This window comes from Podarcis vaucheri (assembly GCF_965113315.1).
Source record: "Podarcis vaucheri genome assembly, chromosome: 14".
Taxonomy (NCBI): domain Eukaryota; kingdom Metazoa; phylum Chordata; class Lepidosauria; order Squamata; family Lacertidae; genus Podarcis; species Podarcis vaucheri.
The window spans coordinates 4491796-4514388 of record NC_138752.1 but is presented as its reverse complement, the minus strand read 5'-3'; the positions used below and the strand labels follow the sequence as shown (position 1 = coordinate 4514388).

Sequence of the window (22593 nt, the reverse complement as noted above, 5' to 3'; positions counted from 1 at the left end):
TCTTATTTAAGAGGCAAGACAGCCAAAATGGAGGAAGGAGATTTAAATTGTTTTAATGCTTTGGGTTTGAATGTTAGAGGTTGGAGAAGAGGCAAAGGGAAAGGACCCTGAGCCCTGGGAATAGGTGGGATTTAGACACTGCGGGTCCCTCTTCAGTTGAGAGACTATAGATGGAAAATTATTCTTCCGTAAAGGAAACAAAATTTTTCCTGTCGAGCTCTTGCACATCCAATTCTATCTTGTCCAAAGGACCAGGGATAGTGTGATTTATAAATGCTAAAATTTTCTCTTTTAATGAGGATTTTGATAGTTGTCCTTAAGTGCAATCTTATATGTCCTTAAATGCAAATCTTCTTGCATCCTGAAGAAGAGCTTATTTTGCCACACAGGTTGATCCTTTTAAACTGGTCTTTGTGGGTTATTGTTTTTGTTTGTTACTATTTTTGTGGTTTTGATATTGTAAACCATTCTGTAAGCCTTTGGTGAAGGGTGGTATAAAAAATTAAGAAATGATGATGATGATAATGATGATGATAAAATGCTTTCTGCCTGTGGTGTTGGTAGGCCATGGACCAAACCTTAGGTACCCTGACCAATGACATGATGACATAGTAAGTCACGGTGCCACAAATATTGACTCAGTGAAAGCATGTGAAGTATCACAAATCAAAAATAATTTTGGCTAGAACATTTCCCCCACCCATGCCAGTTACAATGATTTCTTTCTGCCTTTAGGCGACTATAAAATGACTCTGCTTTCTTTCTAAGCCTTTACCCAATGAATATTTACAAGTTACTTGTTGTGTTGCTGCTTTTACATGAGTAGATTGTGGTTGCATTATTCCTTCAGCAATAAATATTCAGCTTCTTGTTTTAAGTATTATCCCCCCTCCAGATTTTATTAAATGATGGCTAGAGGCAATACAGTTGAGGAAACAAAAGCAATTCTCGTTGCAAATGTCTAGTTTGGCCCATCTCAAATGGGTTCTACGTAAAGGGTTTTTTAGCAACGTTAAATTGGATTTCGAGGAGTCAGCTGATTCTAATAGCCTTTGCGGACAAATAAAAAAAGTTGATCTGATTATTCTTTCTCTGCTTGGTGATGGGTTTATGTAATCACTAATCTTGGCACTTCTTTATCTAAAGCAGATTACAAGACCACTGTCAGTTTGGAGACAGACTTTAAACAGATTTAGTTAGTGTTAAATAAGTTAAAGTTAACTTTAACTTACTTGGAAAAAGAAAAGTTTATCAAACATCTGAAACTCTTGTTGCGGTTAGAGTGGCATTGTCAAAAATTTCACATATTTATTTACTTGTTTAAAATATTTATACCTTGCCTCTCAATCCAATGATTCTCAAGGCAGTTTACAAACAAGAGATAATAATACAAAGAATGGCAAAATTGCCAGAAACAGAAACACACACACACACACACACACACACACAGAAGGGGGGGGCACTCCTTATTCCTCTGGCTGGTGACTGGGGCCAAAGCATGCTTGTCTTCAGTTCTGCAGTCCTATCTGCACATTTTTGCTGAAAGTTTAGAAATGAAAACAAAAAATGGACTGTCAGCCAACAAAAAACACAACAAACCCTCCAGAATTAAGAAAGAGAACTAATTCTAATGATGGTATACTCCTGATGTAAGCCGGTCTGTTAATCATGGACATGCTTCTTGTCACCAGCCTGATTTCTTCCTGTCTGAGGTAGGGGATCTTTTTCACCCCAGGGGATTTGGATTCCCTTGTGATCAACCTTCTGGGGGCCAGTGGTGGGTGTCGTCAGAGGAACAATGGATGCGACTCTTCCCTTCTTAACTACCAGCACATTCTAGCCATGCTCCCGGAGGCAGAGGTTTCCAAACACCCCCCAACGCTCCTCTCCACTCAGGCCAGGAAGAGAGGCAGGACACCTTTGGCCCAGGCAAGAGCGCTTGAGGAAGGTGTGGAGCAGAGCTGGTGGGGGGCCGTGGCCTGGGGGGGCTCCAAGGGGCAGGCAGAGGAGCCTTGAGGGCTCCCCACTCCCAGCTGGTATTGTTACCATTCACTCAAGTGAGGCTGGATCTTTATCTGGCAGGATCTGCCTTCCTGCCCTGCTTGAGGACTTGCTAGAGGATGCTGGGCAAAATGGGCCTTCCATCTGTCCCAGCAGTGCTCTGTTTATGTTCTCATAACACACAAGAGCTGCCCAAAGTTAGTTCCAATATTTTACAACACCTAGCAACTGTTCTGGACAGGGCAGTTGCATTTGGCCCTCATGGCTAAGAGACACGGATGGGCCTAGTCTCCCAGAATGTATTTGGCAATGGCTTTCTGTCCATTGATCACTTCACAGAAGGAAATTATTTTTTCTTTTCATATCTTATTTTTTCACATTGTACATAAAACTACATAACTCTCAACCCATCAACCATTTTGCTTTGAAATATCAAATCATATTCTCAGAATTCAGTCCAAAAAATCTTTCCACATATTGCAATGAGATTTTGGGAGGTTATTGTTAGGTAGTGGGTAGACATAGCAGACGACACAGTGATTCTTCAAACAGCTCTTGTTTATTCACAGGCCAGAACAGAACTAAACTGAAGGGTTCAGCCAGCCTGCTTATAGAGAGCTCCAGTACAATATAACTTTAACAACTTTCTGTAACTATCCAATCACTGAACGTCACTTCCGATCCCTTATTTGTATATGTGGACCTGAGTGAAAACTATCTACAGTATCCCCCCGCTGGCCCAGGGTGAGAACTTCAGTACATAACAGTTATAAACACAATCCTCTTGACACCTACAGTCCAAAAACAAGTGCCATGCTTTGTAAAAAAAGATGGGGGTTGGAGTTCCCTTGGGTTGCTCAAATCTGGCACATCAGCTTTTCAGCCAAGTCTCTCGTCCATATTCTGGAATACCAGGCTTCCGTGTTCAGTCCCAAGGCAGTATGCCATTGTGGGGCTATTTCTCCAGAAGGAAGTTCAATTGGTTGTAGGACGCAAGCCTAGGATTTAGGTCAGAGGTGGCAAACTTGCAGCCCTGATCCAGTCTGCCAACGTGCTGCAGATGACCCCTCTTCTTTTACAGTGCTGAGCTGAGAGGCTTAAACCCCTCTTGCAGTCCAGAACTGTGATCAAGAAGTGTGGTGTGTATCCCTGAATGTGTGTGTGATCGTAAATGGGGGGTTATGTGCGCTCGGTTTTGGGTGTGTGATCACATGTGAATGGCATGCAGCTGTGGGGGCGGGGGGGGGGAGGATGACCACACTTGAATGCGGTTCTTGAACTAATATATATTTTTTATTCTTCCCCAATTTAAGCTGTGTTCTGGGTTGAACATTTCCCTACTATGACTTCCATCTAACTTCTATTAGAGCACTTCATTTTCTCATATAATAATAATAATTTATTATTTATAATAATAAATTCCCCAGCCACTCTGGGCGGCTTCCAACAACATAATAAAATACAATAGACCATCAAACATTAAAACCTTCCCTAATACCCAAAGCTTTCTAATTTGGGGGGCTGATATTTGTCTGTTTTGTTTGTTTGTGCTAGAGATCAACCATTTATTACAAGTTCAAGATTTTTACAACTTGATTCCCCACCCCCACTTACAGTTTGGCACTTGTAGTTTGTCCAAGTAAAAACATCATCTTGGCTTCTTTTAGTTAGATGTTCCCAACAATTTTAATGGTACAAGCTCAACTTTACAAGCTATAAATTGCAACTAATTCAGAACTGAAGAGAAAAATTCCTCTTTAATAGTTTTGCTGTTGTAGGAAAAGTGGCATTGCAGGCAGCTGAGGGTACAGAAGAGTTACTTTTGCATTTGAAAGAAGTAGAGATTGAAAAATGATGGGCACTTTCACTTAGTCAAACCTTTATGACATTACCAGCCCCAGGCTTTTCAACATTATGGGAAATCAATGTTAAAAATAATTATTTTGGTTTTGTTTTAACTGCATTCATATTTTAGAGTTCATATTTTCAGGAATTCTCCAAAGCCTTAAGGCACTTCTTTCTTTTCAACTGTAATATGAAATTCTTGCTTGAAGAGTTTTCGAATTCATAGCTTTAAGTAATTGAGGAATGATTCACTGGAATGTTTTAGAACAGTGTGTGGCAGAGTTATTGGGCAGGGATGCTGGTGATGCCCTGTCAGAACTGGCTCTTAGGGAAGTGAGCGGGGTGAAGGGAGGCGGGGGGAGGAGAAAAGCTAAAGAAAATGGGGTCTTAGCCAGAATTGGATGGTGGATGCACATCATAAATACCTCCTGACATCCACCTGGTTGTCATTGAAGACCCAGGCATAGGCAAACTTGGCCCTCCAGATGTTTTGGGACTACAACTCCCATCATTCCTGACCACTGGTCCTGTTATCTAGGGATGGTGGGAGTTGTAGTCCCAAAACATCTGGAGGGCCAAGTTTGCCTTTGTCTGTTGAACACCCACAACAGACAGAAGTTCTTACACTTGTGGTGTGGGCCTTTGGTGCAGCCAGGGCCAAGTTAACTGTATCAGGCTCAATGACTTTGAATCAGGAGCCTCTTCTGTGCCATGGTTCCTCTTGTGGTGGGCTATTCAAGACTGGAGAGTGGGGTAAAGAGCCAGGATGGACTGCCCTGGTTCCAGCCTGGCTCTAGAAGCGCACCTGGCCTGGCTGAGAATGCTTCCAAGCTAGGGTTGGGTGTTTGCCAGACTCCCATCATGTCTGAGTGGCTCTCTAGTTTTGTCTTCAGTAGCTGTTTCCCTACCTGCTGTACTTCCAGTCTGACACACAATCTGGTTTCTTTTGCTTGTCTTTTGCCTGGATCAGACTTTTAGCCTTAAACCCTTGACTGCCATTAATGCTCCTAAGGCCTTCAGTGCAAGATTCTCTCTCTCCCCCCCCCTTCTGCCTGGGTTAGAACCTTCTGTCTTTATTTGCTCTTACAGTCCAGCTCTGACAATAGGAAACCCAAGTGGTTGCCTTTGGGGCAGCATTTGATTTTGGAGTTGTGTATTCCAGAATCTCTTGCCAAGTCATAGGTGTTGAGGTGCAGCTTTTGAGTTACATAATGAGTCAACATGAAGCAGCAAAATGTTGAGCCAGACCTATGAATTACCCTTGCTCTTAAATGTATGATGCCCAAGACTTGAAGTGTTGCTGCCCAAAGCTTCATCTCTGCTAGGCTTTGGCACTTTGGAAACAAGGCTAAAAAGGCCCTTTTTGCCCCCCCCAAAGGGGGGGGTGACTGATGAGTGGTGTAAAATCTAGAAATTGCTGTGGTCTTACTGCTATTAGGCAGTGAGGGTCCGTAAGGACCAAGCACCACTTAAAACCTAAGAACTGGACATTGATTTAAGTTTTCTTCTTTTTCTTCTTCTTCAACTCTGTTGACTGCAGTGACACCTAATGGTCATGGACAGAATTTCCTCCGATCTTTCCTGTCATTCTGATTCAACGGGTATTTCTGTAGCTTTTTCAATTGATTTTCTTGACAATGTCAGATTGTTATCACTGAGTTAGTACATACCTAGTTCATCCTCTGAATAAGCTGCCTGACACTTGCATTAGTTCTAGAAAGATTGGATCTAGTCTCCAGTAATATCAGAGATGGGATGTGTTGCGGTTCTTACAGCACTGGGCACCAAAAAGCTGCTTGTGGACAGAAGGCTGCTTTTGAGCTTCTGCCAGTAAGAATTTGAGGTGGGGTATGTGTTTTGAGGGCAGTGATTTCCTGACTTTTGATACAAGAACTAGGAGTTGTTGTTTAGAAAGACTGGGCCTCCCCCAGAGGAAAGTGGCATTACTTGTGGCCGCACACTGAGCTTCCCAGGCATTCTAACCACCCTTGAAGTCCAGTACCACTACAGATAAAAGTTGGGCTGAACAGGAGGGCTCCGCCTTCTTGTCTATAACCAGGTGCTGCCTTTGCAGATAGGAGCAAACCCACCAGCACCAACAGGGTGTGCCAGCCAACTTGACATTCCCCGAAGGGAAGAGAGTCTTGCAAGTCCACCTCATCTTTCCAACTTGGTGGGCAGGGGAACTTGCTGGGACACCTTTATGTCACTTCTGTGTCGTTCTGAACTTCTTGACCTGTTCCTGAATTGCGACTCCTGAGCACCATGTCTGCTGCCGAGCCTGTACCATTACTTGTCTGAATAAAGATCTCTTTCTTGGTTACAAGTAAGAACTTTTGTCTGTGTGTTTTGGATAGGAGGCAGGACAGCAGTTTGGGAATTACTATCCTATGGGGAGAAACACAGGGCAGACTCAATACAACTATAGTGGCATCTGTATCATAGCAGCCTTAATGGCAGCTCCACATAATGAATTGTCCAATAGGATAGAACTTTGTGTGTATAGCTGTGATGACACCTGATCACAAGTCACTTTCCTCACAAAGGTCACTCTAGACTACCTGTTTGTTGAGCATGTTGCTTGAATGGCTGTTCCCCTAGGTATTCATACGCTCTGGGATCCTTGTCCTGCTGACTTAGGAAAACCCCTGCAGTATGACTGGAAGTTTAGATGGGTCATGCCATCCTTTGTTAAGGAATGCTGTGAAAAAGCATATGTATAGCACTCCACACACTACACCCAGAGGCTTAAGTAAGAGTAGAGCTGCCCTTGTTAATGTTTTTTAAAAGCAGCAAATAAACAACTAATCACTGCTCCTTTTTAACCCATTCTGGTATCACTGACAGTGTTAAAGAATTATCATAACCAGCTGTCATGAGGGGCGGGGGCAGGGGGAGGTCTTAATGGTGCTGTGATGATCTAACTCTCTCAATACATTTTTACATTGAAATACATTTATTCACATTTGCAACATTCCTCTCTGCATGTGTGAATGGGAAATGAACAAAAAACACAGCTGTTCTTGTGTATGTTTGCGATTGGTACCTTACCATTTCAAGAGCTGCATGAATGTGCTATTTTCCCTGCACAATTCTTCACACACTTATTTTGTGAAAGTTTTTTGAGCACAAAAAGCATATGCTCCCAGTTTCTGAAAGTTTCTGTGCTACCTGCAATGTTGATCTCCTCTTGGGAATCCTGCTGCGACACATGGAGGAAAGAGCGCCCTCACTTTGGCGCATGTGTGCCACCACTGCCAAGGCTTATTATTGATCAAGTACCTCCTATTGCACCTTCATGCTGTACAAACAAGTCCCTGCTCATGGTTTGCAAACTAATCCTGTCAAAATATAACTGTATACATGAGGCCTGAGGTTTGAGATAGCTGAACCTGTACAGACTGGCAGGAGGCCATTTATCTGAGAGTGGTTCACAGGGCCAGTCTTCCCTCTTAGGCAGAGCAAGGCAGCTGCCTCAGGCAGCCAATTTGGGGGGCCATTAAAGTGTGTCAAGTTGTCCATTATTCCAGTAATCATTTTTTAATGTATATAATTTCTACTTTAATCTCTTCCGGGCAAGGATGTGCTTTTTGGTGGGTGGGGTCTTTATTTTCCTGCAATGAGCCATGTAGACTGCCTGCTCATATATCCGCTTGCTTGTTCATGACTATCTTTGCAAAGGCTGTTCTCTGGGTCTGTTCATACCCCACATATAGCAGGTGAAAATAGTGCCTTTTCTGTAGTGGTACCTCAGTTCTGGAAAACAATCCCAAAAGCAGTGGTTTTTGTTTGCTCCACTTAACTTCTGCTCTCCTAAAGCTTCTACCGTTTGGTTTGGTTATTTATTTGATTGTATGCTGCTGTATATGTTTATAAAATCTGTTCTAGTGTTGTTTTTATGATTTTTTTAAATATTTATTGTAACCTGTCCTGGAAATCTTTAAAGGCAGGATGTGTATTTTAAAAGAAATTATAGTAATAGTAGATTGAAGCTGTAGCACATGAATACTAACATTCTAACTAGAGGAAGAAGGGATGCTATGTGAACATTTTGCCCTGGGTACCAAAATGTCTTGGAGTAGCCCGGATTGTGCACGTCTAGGATGTACCTGACAATGCTTACTCTTGAAGGCTGGCAGATAAGGGCTGCTCCCCCCTATATGATGCTGTGTGTATAGTGCTGGAGTTTAAATTACCGGTAGATCTGTCACCCAATGAGGGACATCTGACAGTGCAATCCTATAGGTGTTTCCTCAAAAGTAAATCTCACTGAACCTGATGGGGCTTCCTTCTGAGTTAGACATGCATAAGAGTGTGCTGTTAGCTGATTAAACATTGGATTATAATTTATTAATTGATGCACTAAATTTGCACCAATGTGTGTATGGGTAGCAAGGGGGGGGGACAAAATATTTCTAATAAAAAAAAAGCACAAGTGTAATTATACATAGAAGAGGTGCTTCCTTTTTCCTCTTGCAGTAGAGAATTCTTCTTTAGATACTGCTTGCCATCTGCAATTTTTTAAAAGTACTTATTATTGTGGCTGTTAGGCACCTTGGGTGTTAGAGGCAGAGAGGTGGGGCATCAGTTGAAATAATAAATAAATCATAACTACTTGCCTGAAAATTAATTTACATTTTTTGCTGCTTTATCAATCGGGGCATTTTCTAGTCATTTGATTTTTGAAAACATTGGCTATCCCAAACAATTAATTGACTAAACATTGCAGCCCTCCTAGATATCCATAAATCTGTGTTTGACTAGGAGGCTGTTTGTGTTATGAACTGCTTGTGCATTTGTAGCTAGACACCACCAGCCCTAACACCCCAACACGCTGTGAACCTGGCATTGAGGAACTTGTCAAAATGATAATATTGTTGTAAGCTTCAAATGATTTAGGTGAATAATACTTAATCATCATGTCATCATGAATTACTTTAGGGTGCACAGGAGAGCAAATTATTTAGGTAATGGAGCTGAAAATGCACTGGGATTAGAATGTTATGCAGTCAAATAATTCCTTGGTTAATTCTGCTTCAATGCAAATTCTTGTTTGTGCTACTAAATATGTATGAGTGTCATTGACTATGTATAGCTTCATGTTTAATCAATAGAATTAGAAGGAGCAACAGCAATGTTTCTGTCACAAATGGTAGTCTTTGATGACGGCTATTTTTCTAGAAAAAGAGGTGCCGGAACTCACCATAAATGCCTCCCTTATATTAGCAATGGCGCTCACCTGAGAGGTGCTGGGACTGTAGCATTTACCAATTTTATATACAGAATGTGTTTATGTTAGTGACCATCCCAGATTTGAACAAACATTGCTTATGAATCTATCCCTTCTTATTTTGGAAGTTTCTTGTGCTACCAGACAAACTGCTTTCCAAATGACTGTCAGATTTTTCTCCCATCTTCTTTATTTGTGTCACCATCAGTATCGCTTCCTTGTGTGACAACTTCTCATGGTGCTTGCTGGGTCTGGTGGATGTTCATGGCAAGTGCTGCTTTTCTTTTGGAGACAAATCTTCAAATGAGAGCTGTTAAAATACGACAGATTCTGAAGTTGGTGATGCCTCTGTATTGAAGGCTGTCCCATCTACCATATGCATGAGATATTTTGTATCATCTGTTAGGACAACAGCTTTTGTTGGCTTATCTGTTCTGCTCCTACCTTCAGTGAAAGTAACAGTGAAAGAGAGAAGGAAGAGATGGAGGAAGATTATGGTGATGTGGCTGGTTCTAGGACAGGGGTTGGCAAGGTTTACCTTGTCTGGGCCGGTTCCAGCGGAGATCCCTCTGTGGGCCAGATCGCAATTTCCGGCATCTGTGTCTGCGCAGACACGATTATTGGTTTCTGCGTCTGTGCAGACGCGATTTCCAGCACCGCAAAAGCAGTCCCCACACCACACTGCACCGGTTTAGCACAGTGTGTGGGGACATGCCAAGTGGGCGGCTCGGTTTGGGGGCAGCTCGGGGGCTGACCCAGTCCTGAGACTGAATTTGTACAGAGAATAGCATGATGGCTTTGTATGTCGATCTAGTTGTGGTCTGATATTTGCAAGGCCAGTCCACCCATGAGGCAAGGTGACGTGACCGCCCTAGGTGGCAGGATCCACAGGAACAGCAGATCTGTCCTTCCAGCATCACCTGCTGCTGCTGCCCCCACTGCCACAGGGATGGCTGCAACACATTCCTTGGAGACCAGAACTGCCGCCTCTTTGGCAGCAGCCCCCCTCCGCCTCCAATGCTGCCTCTACTGCAGCCTCTTGGTGGTCGGTCTCCTCTTACGCCTAGGGAGGAAATGGCGGGGGCTGCCCTTTGAAGTCTGCACCCGCTCAGCATGATTTAGAGTAGACCCCTTCCCTTTCGCTCCCATGACAGCCTTTGGTTTCCACTTCAGCCATCAGGTAATGTTCATTTGATTTCCTCCACCTTGTTCCCGATGTAGATCTTAGTCGCCTCGTCTTCCCTGGCTGGGGGGGGGCACACACACACCATTTTGTGGTTCTCCTCAGGTGTCAAAATATCTTGGTCCGGCCCTGGATATTTGATTCCTCATTCCAGCAGAGCGATCTTGTGTGGCCAGTGGATGTTACATAACAATCTGCTTAATGCTTCAATCTAACCATATGATTAGCTCAAACCGTAAATAAAATTCGGTGCATGCCTGGAGTGTACGATTAAGTGCTTTCCAGGACAGGAGCCAAGTCTTGCAGCACTTTGTGAGACTCTCTCCTGTTCTAGACTGACTGACTGAGCAGACTTCTGGAGCACCTGCTCAGGGATATCGAAGCTCACTTAGCTTGTTGTACACAGAGCTAAAGGGAAAATAAAAATTACACTGCCGTGGAAAGATAACCCAAATTCTTCACTGAAAAGAGCTGAATCCCACAACATGCTTGAGTGAATTTATCTCTCCTTTCTTCTCTTTAAAGTAGGCATTGGGGGGACAGAGGCAGAGGACTAGGGCTGGTCATCAATGTACCACACCAGGAAATTCCCTTCAACAGCTATTTGGGCAATGCAGATTGCTGCCCATGCACTTTCACGCTATCTTCACCTTCATAAGCTAAGATTTTGAGCCCAGTACCACATCCTGTGCTTTTCTGCACTTGTGTGGATTCCCCCAACCCTACCACAGTTTAACCACTAACTTAAATGTTTCTGTTGGTGGGTAGTTCTTTTGAAGACTGTTGCTCCTTCAGTCCCCTGGTGCCTTGCTTTTTTTGTCCAGCAGAGAGGCAGAACGAAGTCAGGCACATGGGACCCGGTTTTGCTTTCTTCTGTCTTTTATATCTGGCCACTTTCCCCCTGTATTTAAGAGAGCAGCTCTATTGTCTAGTGTCTTCTTCTAGGGTTTCCTTGGAGGGTGAGTGGCTGGTGGCATCTCTCTCCTTGTCAGAAGTAACCAGTATACTCCAAGTGGGTCCTTTAGAATCTGATGATTTCCCTCGCGCCCATTGCATAAAGACTTTAAGAATTCTAGTGTGAGAGTGCCTCTGTAAATATATATTTAGAAAAAAATAATCTGTGAATTGAAATAAGCCTATACTCCAACTAGGCATATTGGAACTATGATTCAGGCTAATTTTCATCTAACATTATATCATCATTATTATTTTACTTAGAATGAAGTTATATTTCTTTCCAAATAACTTATTGGTTTTCATGTAAATACGAGAACAACATAGAACTACAGTAACTTGTCCACTGGTACATTAAATTTCATATGCAGTACACAGTACACAAGCAATATGTTTATTTATGCCTTATCAATTCAAGTATCCTCAGTGTAGCTTGGAAAATGTTACTGTTTCAGTAATAACAATCCAGTTTGATTGAGGTGTGGTTGACTAAGCAGTGCTGCGTTGCAATCCACACTCATTTCTGGAGAAGAGTCGGTGGGTGGACTTGGGCCCATTAGCTCTAACTCAGTAATAGCGAAACAAAGCTGGAAATTTCTGTCATTATCTATGCCATGTCCTGTTTTGAACAGACACTGCATTTCTCACTGTGTCGTGTTTGCATGCGAAAAAGATTTGAGCAAGCACTTATTTGCATGCAAAAGATGAAACTGATAAGTGGGGAAAAAACACCCCAATTACCCCTTCCTGGTTTTTTTTTAAAAGGAAAAGTAGCAAGCACCTTTTACATTCATCAGACAGAAACATGTATTTGCATTCACAAGGCAAATAGTAGGGGCAGGAACATCTGGCGTGGGGTTTATTAGATGACTTGTGACCCCAGGCTGTTGTGGAGCTGGCCAGGGAAAAGGACACCAGGCACATTTTGGGGGGAAAAGCAGAACACAATACAAATTTAGCAGTAGCATAACAGGGAATACAGGAAAGGATTATTTACTTATTGTTCCACATCACCCAAGAGGTGCAAGCAGTGTTCGAAATTAACCAGTTGCCAGTCACTTTTTGCAGCTCAGGGCTGCCACCTAGTGCCCAAGTCAAGATTTGCAGTTGCGTGCTTTGCAACTGGCTGGGCAGGAGAGCTTGGCGATACATTGTGATGTTGAAAACCTGACATCGCACAGCCCTAGTGTGTTGTCTGCTTTGTGAACCCAAGTCTAGCCTTTCCGGGAGATGAGTTAGCAAAGTCTGCTGAAGACACCAAGTTGTCTGTGGTAGTTTTTAACTAAAAGTGGCTGTGAGGTGCTCCAAAAGGATCTCTCCAAACTGGGTGAATGAGTATTAAAATGATAAATCTGATTTGGTGTTAACAAGTGTAAAGTGATGCATGCTGGGGCAAAATATCCTGGCATTACATATATGCTAATGAGGTCTGAGCTGGTGGTGGCTGACCCAGCTGAGGGTCCCAGTGGATAGCTCAATTAAGAAGTTGACCCAGCTTGTGGGAAATGACTGGAAATGGAACTGGCAATATCATAAAAGCCTTATACAAGTCTATGGTGCAGCTGCACTTGGAATACTGTGTGCAATTCTTGTCACCACGTCTCTTAAAAGCAGACATGTCCAACGCGTCAGTCCCGATCGACGAGTAGATCCTGCAATGAATTCTAGTCGATCACCACCCACCCTCCACTGGAGACGTTGGGAGGAGCTATTTTGACGCTGCGCATGCACCCTCCCCTGCCCTGTCAGTGCGCGACTGCCCACGGTGCACCCATCCCTGCCCCCTTGGGAGAAGCAGCCAGTGCCTGCCTGCCCACCCTGCCCCCATCCCTGCCCCCTCCGGAGAAGCAGCCATCACCCACCCACTCTGCACCAATCCCTGGGTGGTAGATCACTGCTAGTTTTTATATTGGATCATAGATCACAGCCGGCTTCAAGTTATAATGCTGGATTTTTTTAAAGAAATGGTAGAGCATCACCCTAGTTTTTTAAGATTTGTGTGTGCTCCTGCACCGTTTACAGGGATGTTCTTTCCCTTGCAGAAATAAAAACATTAGAACTTAAAAAAATAATCATGTTATGTGGGCATGATGGACAGAATGAGACAATGTCCTTCACTGGCAGCTCCACCTCTCACAGAAGCTGTGATTTTGCAAACTGAAAGGAAAAGGTTCACCCTAGTGAGAGCCAGTGTGGTGTAGTGGTTAGAGTGCCTGTAGGACTAGAACGTGGGAGACCCGGGTTCAAAGCCTCACTCAGCCATGAAGTTCACTGGATGTTACTGTCCTATACATGCCTAAAATTAAGTCCCACTGAGCCCTCTCTATGACCTGTTTTGGTATGGCTGGTTTCAACCCTTCAAATACCACAATTTGCAAAAAGAACCAAATAAATTATCTACACAAAGTTGTTGAGAAATTTATAAAGATTTTGGCAAATTACCCCTGTAATTTTGTAAAAGAGGATTGGTTTTCACATTTGCTAGAATGAAACTGCAGTCACATCTCTTCTAGACTGCTTTCCCATTTGCTCGCTTCTCTGTTTTAAAGAATTTGTCTTTTGTGCACAGCAGTTATTCTATCTTCAGCTAGCTCTCTCATCTTGTCATCATTTGATTCATAATCTTGTAGGAGGAAAATGTGCCTAGACATATTGTTGTGGTGACCATAACTAAAAGGTAAAGGTAAAGGTACCCCTGCCCATACGGGCCAGTCGTGTCCGACTCTAGGGTTGTGCGCCCATCTCACTTAAGAGGCAGGGGGCCAGCGCTGTCTGGAGACACTTCCGGGTCACGTGGCCAGCGTGAAGAAGCTGCTCTGGTGAGCTGGCACCAGAGCAGCACATGGAAACACCGTTTTACCTTCCCGCTATAAAGCGGTCCCTATTTATCTACTTGCACTTAAGAGTGCTTTTGAAGTGCTAGGTGGGCAGGAGCTGGGTCCGAACGACGGGAGCTCACCCCGCCGCGGGGATTCAAACCGCCGACCATGCGATCGGCAAGCCCTAGGCGCTGAGGTTTTACCCACAGCGCCACCCGCGTCCCGCTCAACCATAACTAGGCAGTTACTTTTGCATCTTACTGTATTTTTTGCCCCATAGGGCGCACCGGCCCATAGGGCGCATCTAGTTTTTTTGGGGGGAAATAGAGAAAAAAAAATTTTTTCCCCAGGTGCGGGGCTGGGGTGGGGGGAGCCCGAGCTTCCCCCGACCCCAGCCCCCGAACAGGCTGCTATCTGCAAGCCATGGGAGAGCTGCGCGAAGTCCGAAGCCTGGGGCGTGCTGAGCTCAGGTAGCTGTGGGAGAGCTGCGCAACTTTGCACAGCTCTCCCACGGCTAGCAGATAGCTTCCTGAAGCCTGGAGAGCGAGAGGGGTCGGTGCACACCGACCCCCCTCGCTCTCCAGGCTTCAGCGAAAGCCTGTATTCGCCCCATAGGATGCACACACATTTCCCCTTCATTTTTGGAAGGGGAAAAAGTGCGTCCTATAGGGCGAAAAATACGGTAATTTTTCGCCAAAGAATGAACGTGTCAAAGAATAAATGCGTCAGGAATTGCGTTGCAATACATTACTTTATACATCCATACAAGGAGAGATGGGGTTCTGTTCAACCTGCACATCTCCATGCCAAGGCAAAAGTGTGGTGGATCTTTATCCAAGAGATGTTGTTTGCAGATGACACCGCCTTGACAGCACACTCCGAAGAAGCTCTACAGAGACCCATCAACTCTTTTGCCCGCAGGGAGTTCGGACTTACCTGCGGTCTGATGAAGACCAGGATGTCACCAGCACCCCACACTTCAGCTTTGATGAGCACACACTTGAAGTGGTAGACAATTTTGACTGGGTTCCACCATAACCAGCAATCTTGTCATCAACACTGAGCTGGACAAGTGTATTGGCAAGGCAGCTATGGCAATGGCTTTCCTCACCAAAATGTGATGCTAATGTCCAATGCCAAGATGAAGGTCTACCAGACTTGCTTGTTAAGCATGCTGCTTTATGGAAATGAGTTGTGACTGCTATTCCTGTTCCAGAACCTGCCAGTTATAAAAGGCACCACCTGCTTTAAAAATTGGCAAAGGACCCTGACCAAATACATTTGGCAAGAGAAGAAACCCAGGGTGAAACTTAAATATTTGATGGATTCTAGGGAAAGAGGAGGTTTCGGCGTACCGAACCTAAGGCTCTATTATGAGGCGGCATGCCTACTATGGATAAAGGACTGGGCCTCCCTGAAAGATACTGATCTACTAGACCTGGAAGGGTTTGATTTAAGATTTGGGTGGCATGCCTACCTCTGGCAGGGAAAGGACAAGGTCCATAGAGGATTTACTAACCATATAATTAGGGGATCACTCATAGAAGTTTGGAACAGGAAGAAAAATGTGATTGAACAAAATACTCCCTGGTGGCTTTCACCTGTGGATATCATTAAAATAAAGAAATTAAATATGACTGGTAAAAGGTGGACTTACGAGGATTTATTAATTAAAACAGAAGAAGGGTGGAAATTAAGAACACAGGATGAATTGAAAGAGAAGATTAAGGATTGGTTCCACCTTCACCAAGTTAGTGCAATATGGAGGGAACATAAGAGAATAGGTATGGGAGAAAATAAATCAAGGTACCAAACCGAAATTATGGAGAGTAATAGTAAATTACTGTCTAAGATGTATAGGCAATTGCTGGAAAGTGAAAATAAAGAAGTGTTAATTAAAGAGGTAATGATTAAATGGAACAAAGATCTAGGATATGAGATAGGATATGACAAATGGCAAATATTATGGAAAAAAGGGATGAGATTTACTGTATGTGCTGACTTACGTGAGAATATGTACAAGATGATGTACCGCTGGTATTTGACTCCAGCAAGATTAGGGAGAATGTATAGAACAGCAGATAATACCTGCTGGAGGTGTAAAGATAAGGTGGGGACTTTCCTTCATATCTGGTGGACCTGTGAGGAAGTGAAGGGTTTCTGGGGTCAAGTTTATGAGGAGTTAAAGAAAATTTTGAAGTATAACTTTCCCAAGAGGCCTGAAGCGTTCCTCCTAGGGATGATAGGAGAAGAGATAAAAAAGACAGATCAGATTTTCTTCCAATACGCCACCACCGCTGCGAGAATTCTAATAGCAAAGAATTGGAAATCCCCAGAAATACCTACAATGAGAGAGTGGCAGGAGAAAGTATATCAATACTTGGAATTGGCGAGACTTACACAATATATTAGGCGAGATAATCCGAAAAAAAAGATAGAAGAATGGTCTAAATTCATAAGCTACCTTGAGATTAATTTGAGAATTAATAATTTAACAGTAGATGATGCTTAACTCCTACGACATATAAAGATAAATGAAAATAACTGCAGAAGATAAATGTAGAATACTTAATCCAAAGCTGAGGTTAATGGAAGTCAATTGTATGTAAGGGTATGATTGAAAGTGGTTTACTTTGTAATGTTTGTTTCTTCTTTTTTTTCTTTCTTTTTTTTCTTTTTTCTACTTGTTTTGTTACTCTTTTCTTTTTAGAAGCATCTGTCTTAATGTGTCATTCGTATTGTATTTTTTAATGATACAATTACTTTTGTATGAAAAAGTATACTTGATTGCAATAAAGTTTAAAAAAAAAAAAAAAGGAAATGAGTTGTGGGCAACTTACAACCAACACTTTCCACATTCACTGCATCAGGAGGATTTGGGGTATCACATGGCAGGACAGAATTCCAGGCAAAGATGTGCTCTCCCAAGCCCACATCCCTAGCAGGTTTGCACTCCTGTCTCAGTGACGTCTACGCTGGCTTGGTCATGTCCACAGAATGGAAGATGACAGCATCCCCAAGGATGTGCTCTGCGGGGAGCTGACTTCTGGCAGCAGGCCAATTGGCAGACCAACTCTGTGTTACAAAGATGTCTGCAAATGTGACATGAAGGCTGGCAACGTCAATCCTGCCATGTGGGAATCCCTTGCAGATGATCTCAGCGCCTGGAGACAGGTAGCCAAGTCCATGGCAATGAATAGAGAAGAATGACCGCTGGGAGGAACACACACAGAGAGAAAGGCATGGTGCACCTGCAGCAGCACAACTGGATGCCTTAATCTGCTTCCGCTGCAACATAGCATGTCTCTCTCACGTCAGCCTCTACAGCCACAGCAGACGCCGCAACCTACCAACAGCTTGACTTCCCCTTTGAAGACGCACTCCTCCGCTATCCCCCAAGACAGGCGGCTGCCAGCTGACAACTGGTTTATGCTGTATGCAGAATCTTGCCGTGTGATGAAATGCAATTTTTTTATTTGGCCAAAGCAGAAACTCTTGGGTCCAATGCCTCTTGGTTTTAAAATGCTAAATCTGACGTTGTGAGTTTTTAAGTACTTTCTCAAATGACCCATTTTAATAACCTGAAAGCTATTATATAACAAGTAACCATAAATTAGTACAAGGCCCTAGGGGGACCCTCACAGTTCAGCAATGAATAGTTAATGTGGTAGAATGTTGAGCAGGTTATTAGTTTTCATTGTACAAATGCTGATCAGGGAATGCTTTTCTAAGGTGTTTAAAAGAAAATATAATTAACTGGTTGTGTGCTTTTGTTGCAGCTCAAATTGAAATTATTCCATGCAAGATCTGTGGAGACAAATCATCAGGAATCCATTATGGTGTCATTACCTGTGAGGGCTGTAAGGTAAGCTTTATATATATTTTAAAAGTTATATATGAGAGTCAAAAAGTGTGTTCAATCTTTGACTTGGAAACGTGTCTTTTTGCAAGATTACATGTTTGCTAGTTGACACTAATTATCAATAAACCACCATAGACAAATTTTTAAGCATTGTTGTGTTTTTCTCCACTAAAGGACACTTGTCTAAATTCACATTGTACTTATAGCTTTAAAGACCCAAATAGGTACCTGTTTAGGAATTTAGGGTTGCCCTAGACTGATGCTTTATTGTGGGTGTATTCTGTAGCATATTCTTGTCACAATAATAGTCCATTAGTGGCGGATTTGTTCTCTTTGTTCTGTGATGCTTCCCCACTGCTACCACATCATTGCTGTCTGGAGGGCCTAAATTACAACAAAACCGGGGGGGGGGGGGGATAAATTGGATTTCAGCAGGAAGATATCGGATAGTCACTGACTGGAAATTAGGCATTGTGACTGCCCCAAAACTTATGCAGGCACAAACAGTATTGAAAGTGGTGTCATCAGGAAAGGTTTGGCTTCTTGGATCATGGCCTCTTGTTTCCTTGAGGAAGGACTTCTGGCAAAAGATGGGCTGCACCTCACAGCAGTTGGCAAGAATGTGTTTGCCAAGAGTCTTGAGAATCTGATCAGGAGAGCTTTAAACTAGATCTTGAGGGGGAGGGAGACAATATTACAGATGACAGAAGAGCACCTGGTATGGGGGATAATTTCACTGATGCACAGGAAGCTGAGGTGGTGCTCCAGAAACCTACTAAAGGGCAGGAAACTACAAGAGGGAAGCAACTGGAGGGAACAACTCATGGTTTCAGTTGTCTCTGCACAAATGCACAGGATATGGGAAACAAAGAAGATGAGTTGGAGCTTTTAATACAGGATGGCAAATATGACCTGATAGGCATTACTGAAACCTGGTGGGAAGAGACTCATGACTGAAATGTAGAAATTGGCGGGTATAACTGTTTCAAAAGCAATAGACCAAATAGAAAGGGAGAAGTAGCATTATATGTAAAGGATGTGTACACTTATGAAGAAATCCATGATCTGGAACATAGAAAGCAGATTGACCGTCAAGCCAGACTGAGGTCTTGGATGATACCTTCCTAGAGCAGATTACCAAATATTCAAAAATGAGAGGGAGTCTTCAAACTCTGTCAAGAATGTAGGTTCTGACAAAGTCCTCCATTCCTTCATTGACAATTTCACTTCCCAGATGGTGGAAGACAAGGGGGTCATCTATCCTGGACCTGATCCTCACAAACAGGGAAGAACTGACTGATGAAGTGAAAGTATTCAGAAACTTGGGATGAAGCAATCATGTCCTCCTGGCAATGGAAAGCTGAGTGTAGTTGGACACACACTCTGGACTTTAAGAAGGCCAATTTTTAAAAAGCTGAAGGAGCTACTGGGTGTGATCCTGTGGTCAGAAATATTCAAGGATAAAGGAGTCCGGAATGGATGGGCGTTTCTAAAAGGAGAAATATTGAAGGCCCAAATGCAGACAATTCCAACAGGAAAGAAAAGTGGGAGGCATTAAGGAAACTGGTGTGGGTGCATAAGGAGCTTACAGATCTCTCTCCCCTCCCAGTTCTTCCTCTGGAACAGCTCTCTTATGGTGGTTTCCAGGGCTGGAGGGTGGGCCAAACCAGGTGGAAAAAGCCTGTCCATTAAACTTTAATTAGTTTAATGTTAAGTAAACGTTGAGTGCGCTTCCAACGCCATAAATCTTATCTCAGCAGAGAATTTCGTGCAGCGGTTGAAGAAGGCAGGAGAGTCAGTACCTTTCAATGAAGAATCCTGGAGCAAGCACTTTGGAACTCAGAAAAAAAACTTTATTTACAAAAGAAAAACCCTGGCGATAAAGCACACATGCTTTTATCTCCGGCATAAAGAAAACGTTACTCTAAACTTAACTCATATTAGCAAACACGCCCATGGCCACAAACTGAGTCTGCGAGTCAGGTCAAGGGGGGGGGGAGAGGAAACACACGGGTGAACTGACTATTTATACAAACTAACTCACATTCCTGGATGCTTAATGACTTCCAGCTGCTCAGTGATTAGAGCGACTTGTTACCTCTTAACCCTTTAGTACCAACAAACCTTTCTCCCCTCGCAGTTCCATAAGGACAAAGGTAAGGTTCTGCAATTAGGCAGGAAGAACAAGATGCACACATATAGGATGGGGGATACTTGGCTTACTAGCTGTATCTGTGAAAAGGATCTAGGGGTCTTGGTGGCCCACAAGCTGAACATGTCCACAGTGTGATGCAGCAGCAAAAAAGCTAACCCTATTCAAGGCTGCATCAACAGAAGTAGAGTGTCCAGATCAAGGGAAGTAATAGTACCACTGTCTTCTGCCCTGGTCAGTATTCCACTCCTGGAATACTGTGTCCAATTCTGGGCCCCAAAATATAGCAAGCGTGTTGACAAGCTGGAACGTCTGCAGAAGAAGGCAACCAAGATGATCAAGGGTCTGGAAATTAAACCTTATGAGGAGTGCTTGAAGGGGGTGGGGATGTTTAGCCTGGAAAAAAGGAGATATGATAGCCATCTTCAAATATCTCAAGGGCTGCCACGTGGAAGATGGAGCAGGCTTGTTTTCTTCTACTCTGGAGGGTAGGACTTGAACCCATCACTTCAAGTTACAAGAAAGGAGATTCTGACTGAACATCAGGAAAAACCCGCTGACAGTAAGAGCTGTTAGGCAGTGGAATGATCTCCCTTGCGAGGTGGTGGACTCTCCTTCCTTGGAAGTTTTTAAGCAGAGGTTGAATAGCCATCTCCTGCATTGCAGGGGCTTGGACTAATGACCCTGGGCGTCCCTTCCCGTTCTATGATTCTATCATTCTATTCTATGAATATGCCCCAAAGGCAAGATCTAGGGTGGAGATCCTTCTCTGGGCACCTCCACATTCACAGGGACCTTCAGTGGTGGTCTTAGTTATGGAATATCTTCTTCAGGATTGTTTGGCTGACACTTTCATGACGAGTGGAGACCAGTTCAATCATATTCCTAAGTCCACATAGCCTTCACTTTCCACAATACACCTCATATTCCTGCAATAAAGAAAGATTCATTGAAGCCATTTTGGTTCCCAAAGTTATTCGTTAATTGCTGTTTTAACAGAAATAACCATTGGAAAATAATTTTTGAATTTGCAGGTTTCTTCATTGACAAATTTGCTCAAAATGTGTAAAGACCTTCTGTACTTTTGTTGCTCCTTGTAGTACCTTTAAAAAAAATGCTTTATTACTAGACTTGTACGGCCATCCTTCAACACACATTCCTTGGTCAGCTTACAAAATGAGATGAAATACAATATTTCAGAGTTGGTTGCATTATCGACAACTATATGAAACACATAAAGAAGACAGCAAGAAAGGATTTCATTATACTAGATCTAGGTTTCAAACGGAAGTGATTGAAGAGAAAGTGAAACTACTGAAGGCCGCATACAGCATACTATTAGAATGGGAGATGAAAGATGAAGAGGTAAAATCAGTTATGATTAAATGGGCACAAGATGTAGGGCACAACATTATGATGGAAGATTGGGTTAAATTATGGAAAACTGACTTAAAATTTACAGACTGTTCCCTATTGAAGGAGAATTACATGAAGATGATGTACAGATGGTACACAACACCAGTGCAGTTAGGGAAAATGTGCAAAACTAGTTCAAATATATGTTGGAAGTCTAGAGTGGCTGGGGAAACTCAGCCAGATGGGTGGGGTATAAATAAATTATTATTATTATTATTATTATTATTATTATTATTATTATTATTTATAAAAACACAAAAATACACATTAAATATATATTTTCCAGCAGAAGCGAATAAAATCAATTTGCAGCTCAATTTACAAAATTAACTGCAGCTTGCACAATGAGAACCCAGATTTTGTTTGTTTAAAATGTTGTACATCCTCCTGTCTGATTCTGTTCTGCTGCTTTTGGTGCGCTCCTGTGCAAATTTTTAGGCATTATAGCAGGGAAAGGTTCGTCTGCCAAAGACTGCCGCTGCCTTTATCTGATCATGGAAGGCTTGCTTTAATGCTAATTGCTGCTGGATAGGGGGATTTTCACTGAGAGGGAAGGCTTCAAATTCCCTGTTGTGCTGTGATTGCTCTCCCACCTCCACACCTGGTATTTAATTGTTTTAAACCATAACATGGTTGCTAATCACATTTAGAACTGTAGCATAGAGAAGACTGCGCCTGTTGTAGCAGTTTGATATTGAGTTATGCAGTTCCCCCTGTAAGGTCATCTTAGGACATTGATGACTTGAAGATCAGTAATGCAGTTTTTGCTGAAGATGCCGAAATGGACTTTAAAAGTCTGCATATATTTGAAGTCAATTAAAATTAAACTGGCATATTAAAATTAAATCCAGCTATAAAAGGGCTGCTGATCTGCTAGAAAGAACTTTTCTTCCTGTTAGACATGTGTTTTACTCAGCTTGGAATTTAAATATCTGACTAGTAAATACTTTAACAGACCAGAAGATGACCAGAAGATACGTATGCTGATCAAGTCACATCAAATAAATTGCATATCCTGTACTGCCTTTTATATAGTTCACCTAGGGACAGATTTCACTATTAATTTCAAAGTTACAAAGTTATCTCATTTCAAAATGAGATGATTTGGGACGGATGTAGATCTAGCTACCT

At 42.8% G+C, this 22593-nt stretch overlaps 1 protein-coding gene across 7 annotated transcripts in view; it reads left to right on the top strand.

Moving 5' to 3' along the window:
* The window catches only part of RORA (RAR related orphan receptor A), a 375892-nt gene that overhangs the window by 322710 nt on the left and 30589 nt on the right, over window positions 1-22593 (top strand). For 6 of the 7 annotated variants that reach the window (XM_082198096.1, XM_082198091.1, XM_082198093.1 and 3 more), the window contains one exon: window positions 17812-17897. In XM_082198096.1, the coding sequence (XP_082054222.1) occupies window positions 17812-17897 (86 nt within the window). Of the gene's footprint in view, window positions 1-5386; window positions 5448-17811; window positions 17898-22593 lie in introns of those variants that run through there. The other variant, XM_082198092.1, reaches the window with a different exon arrangement.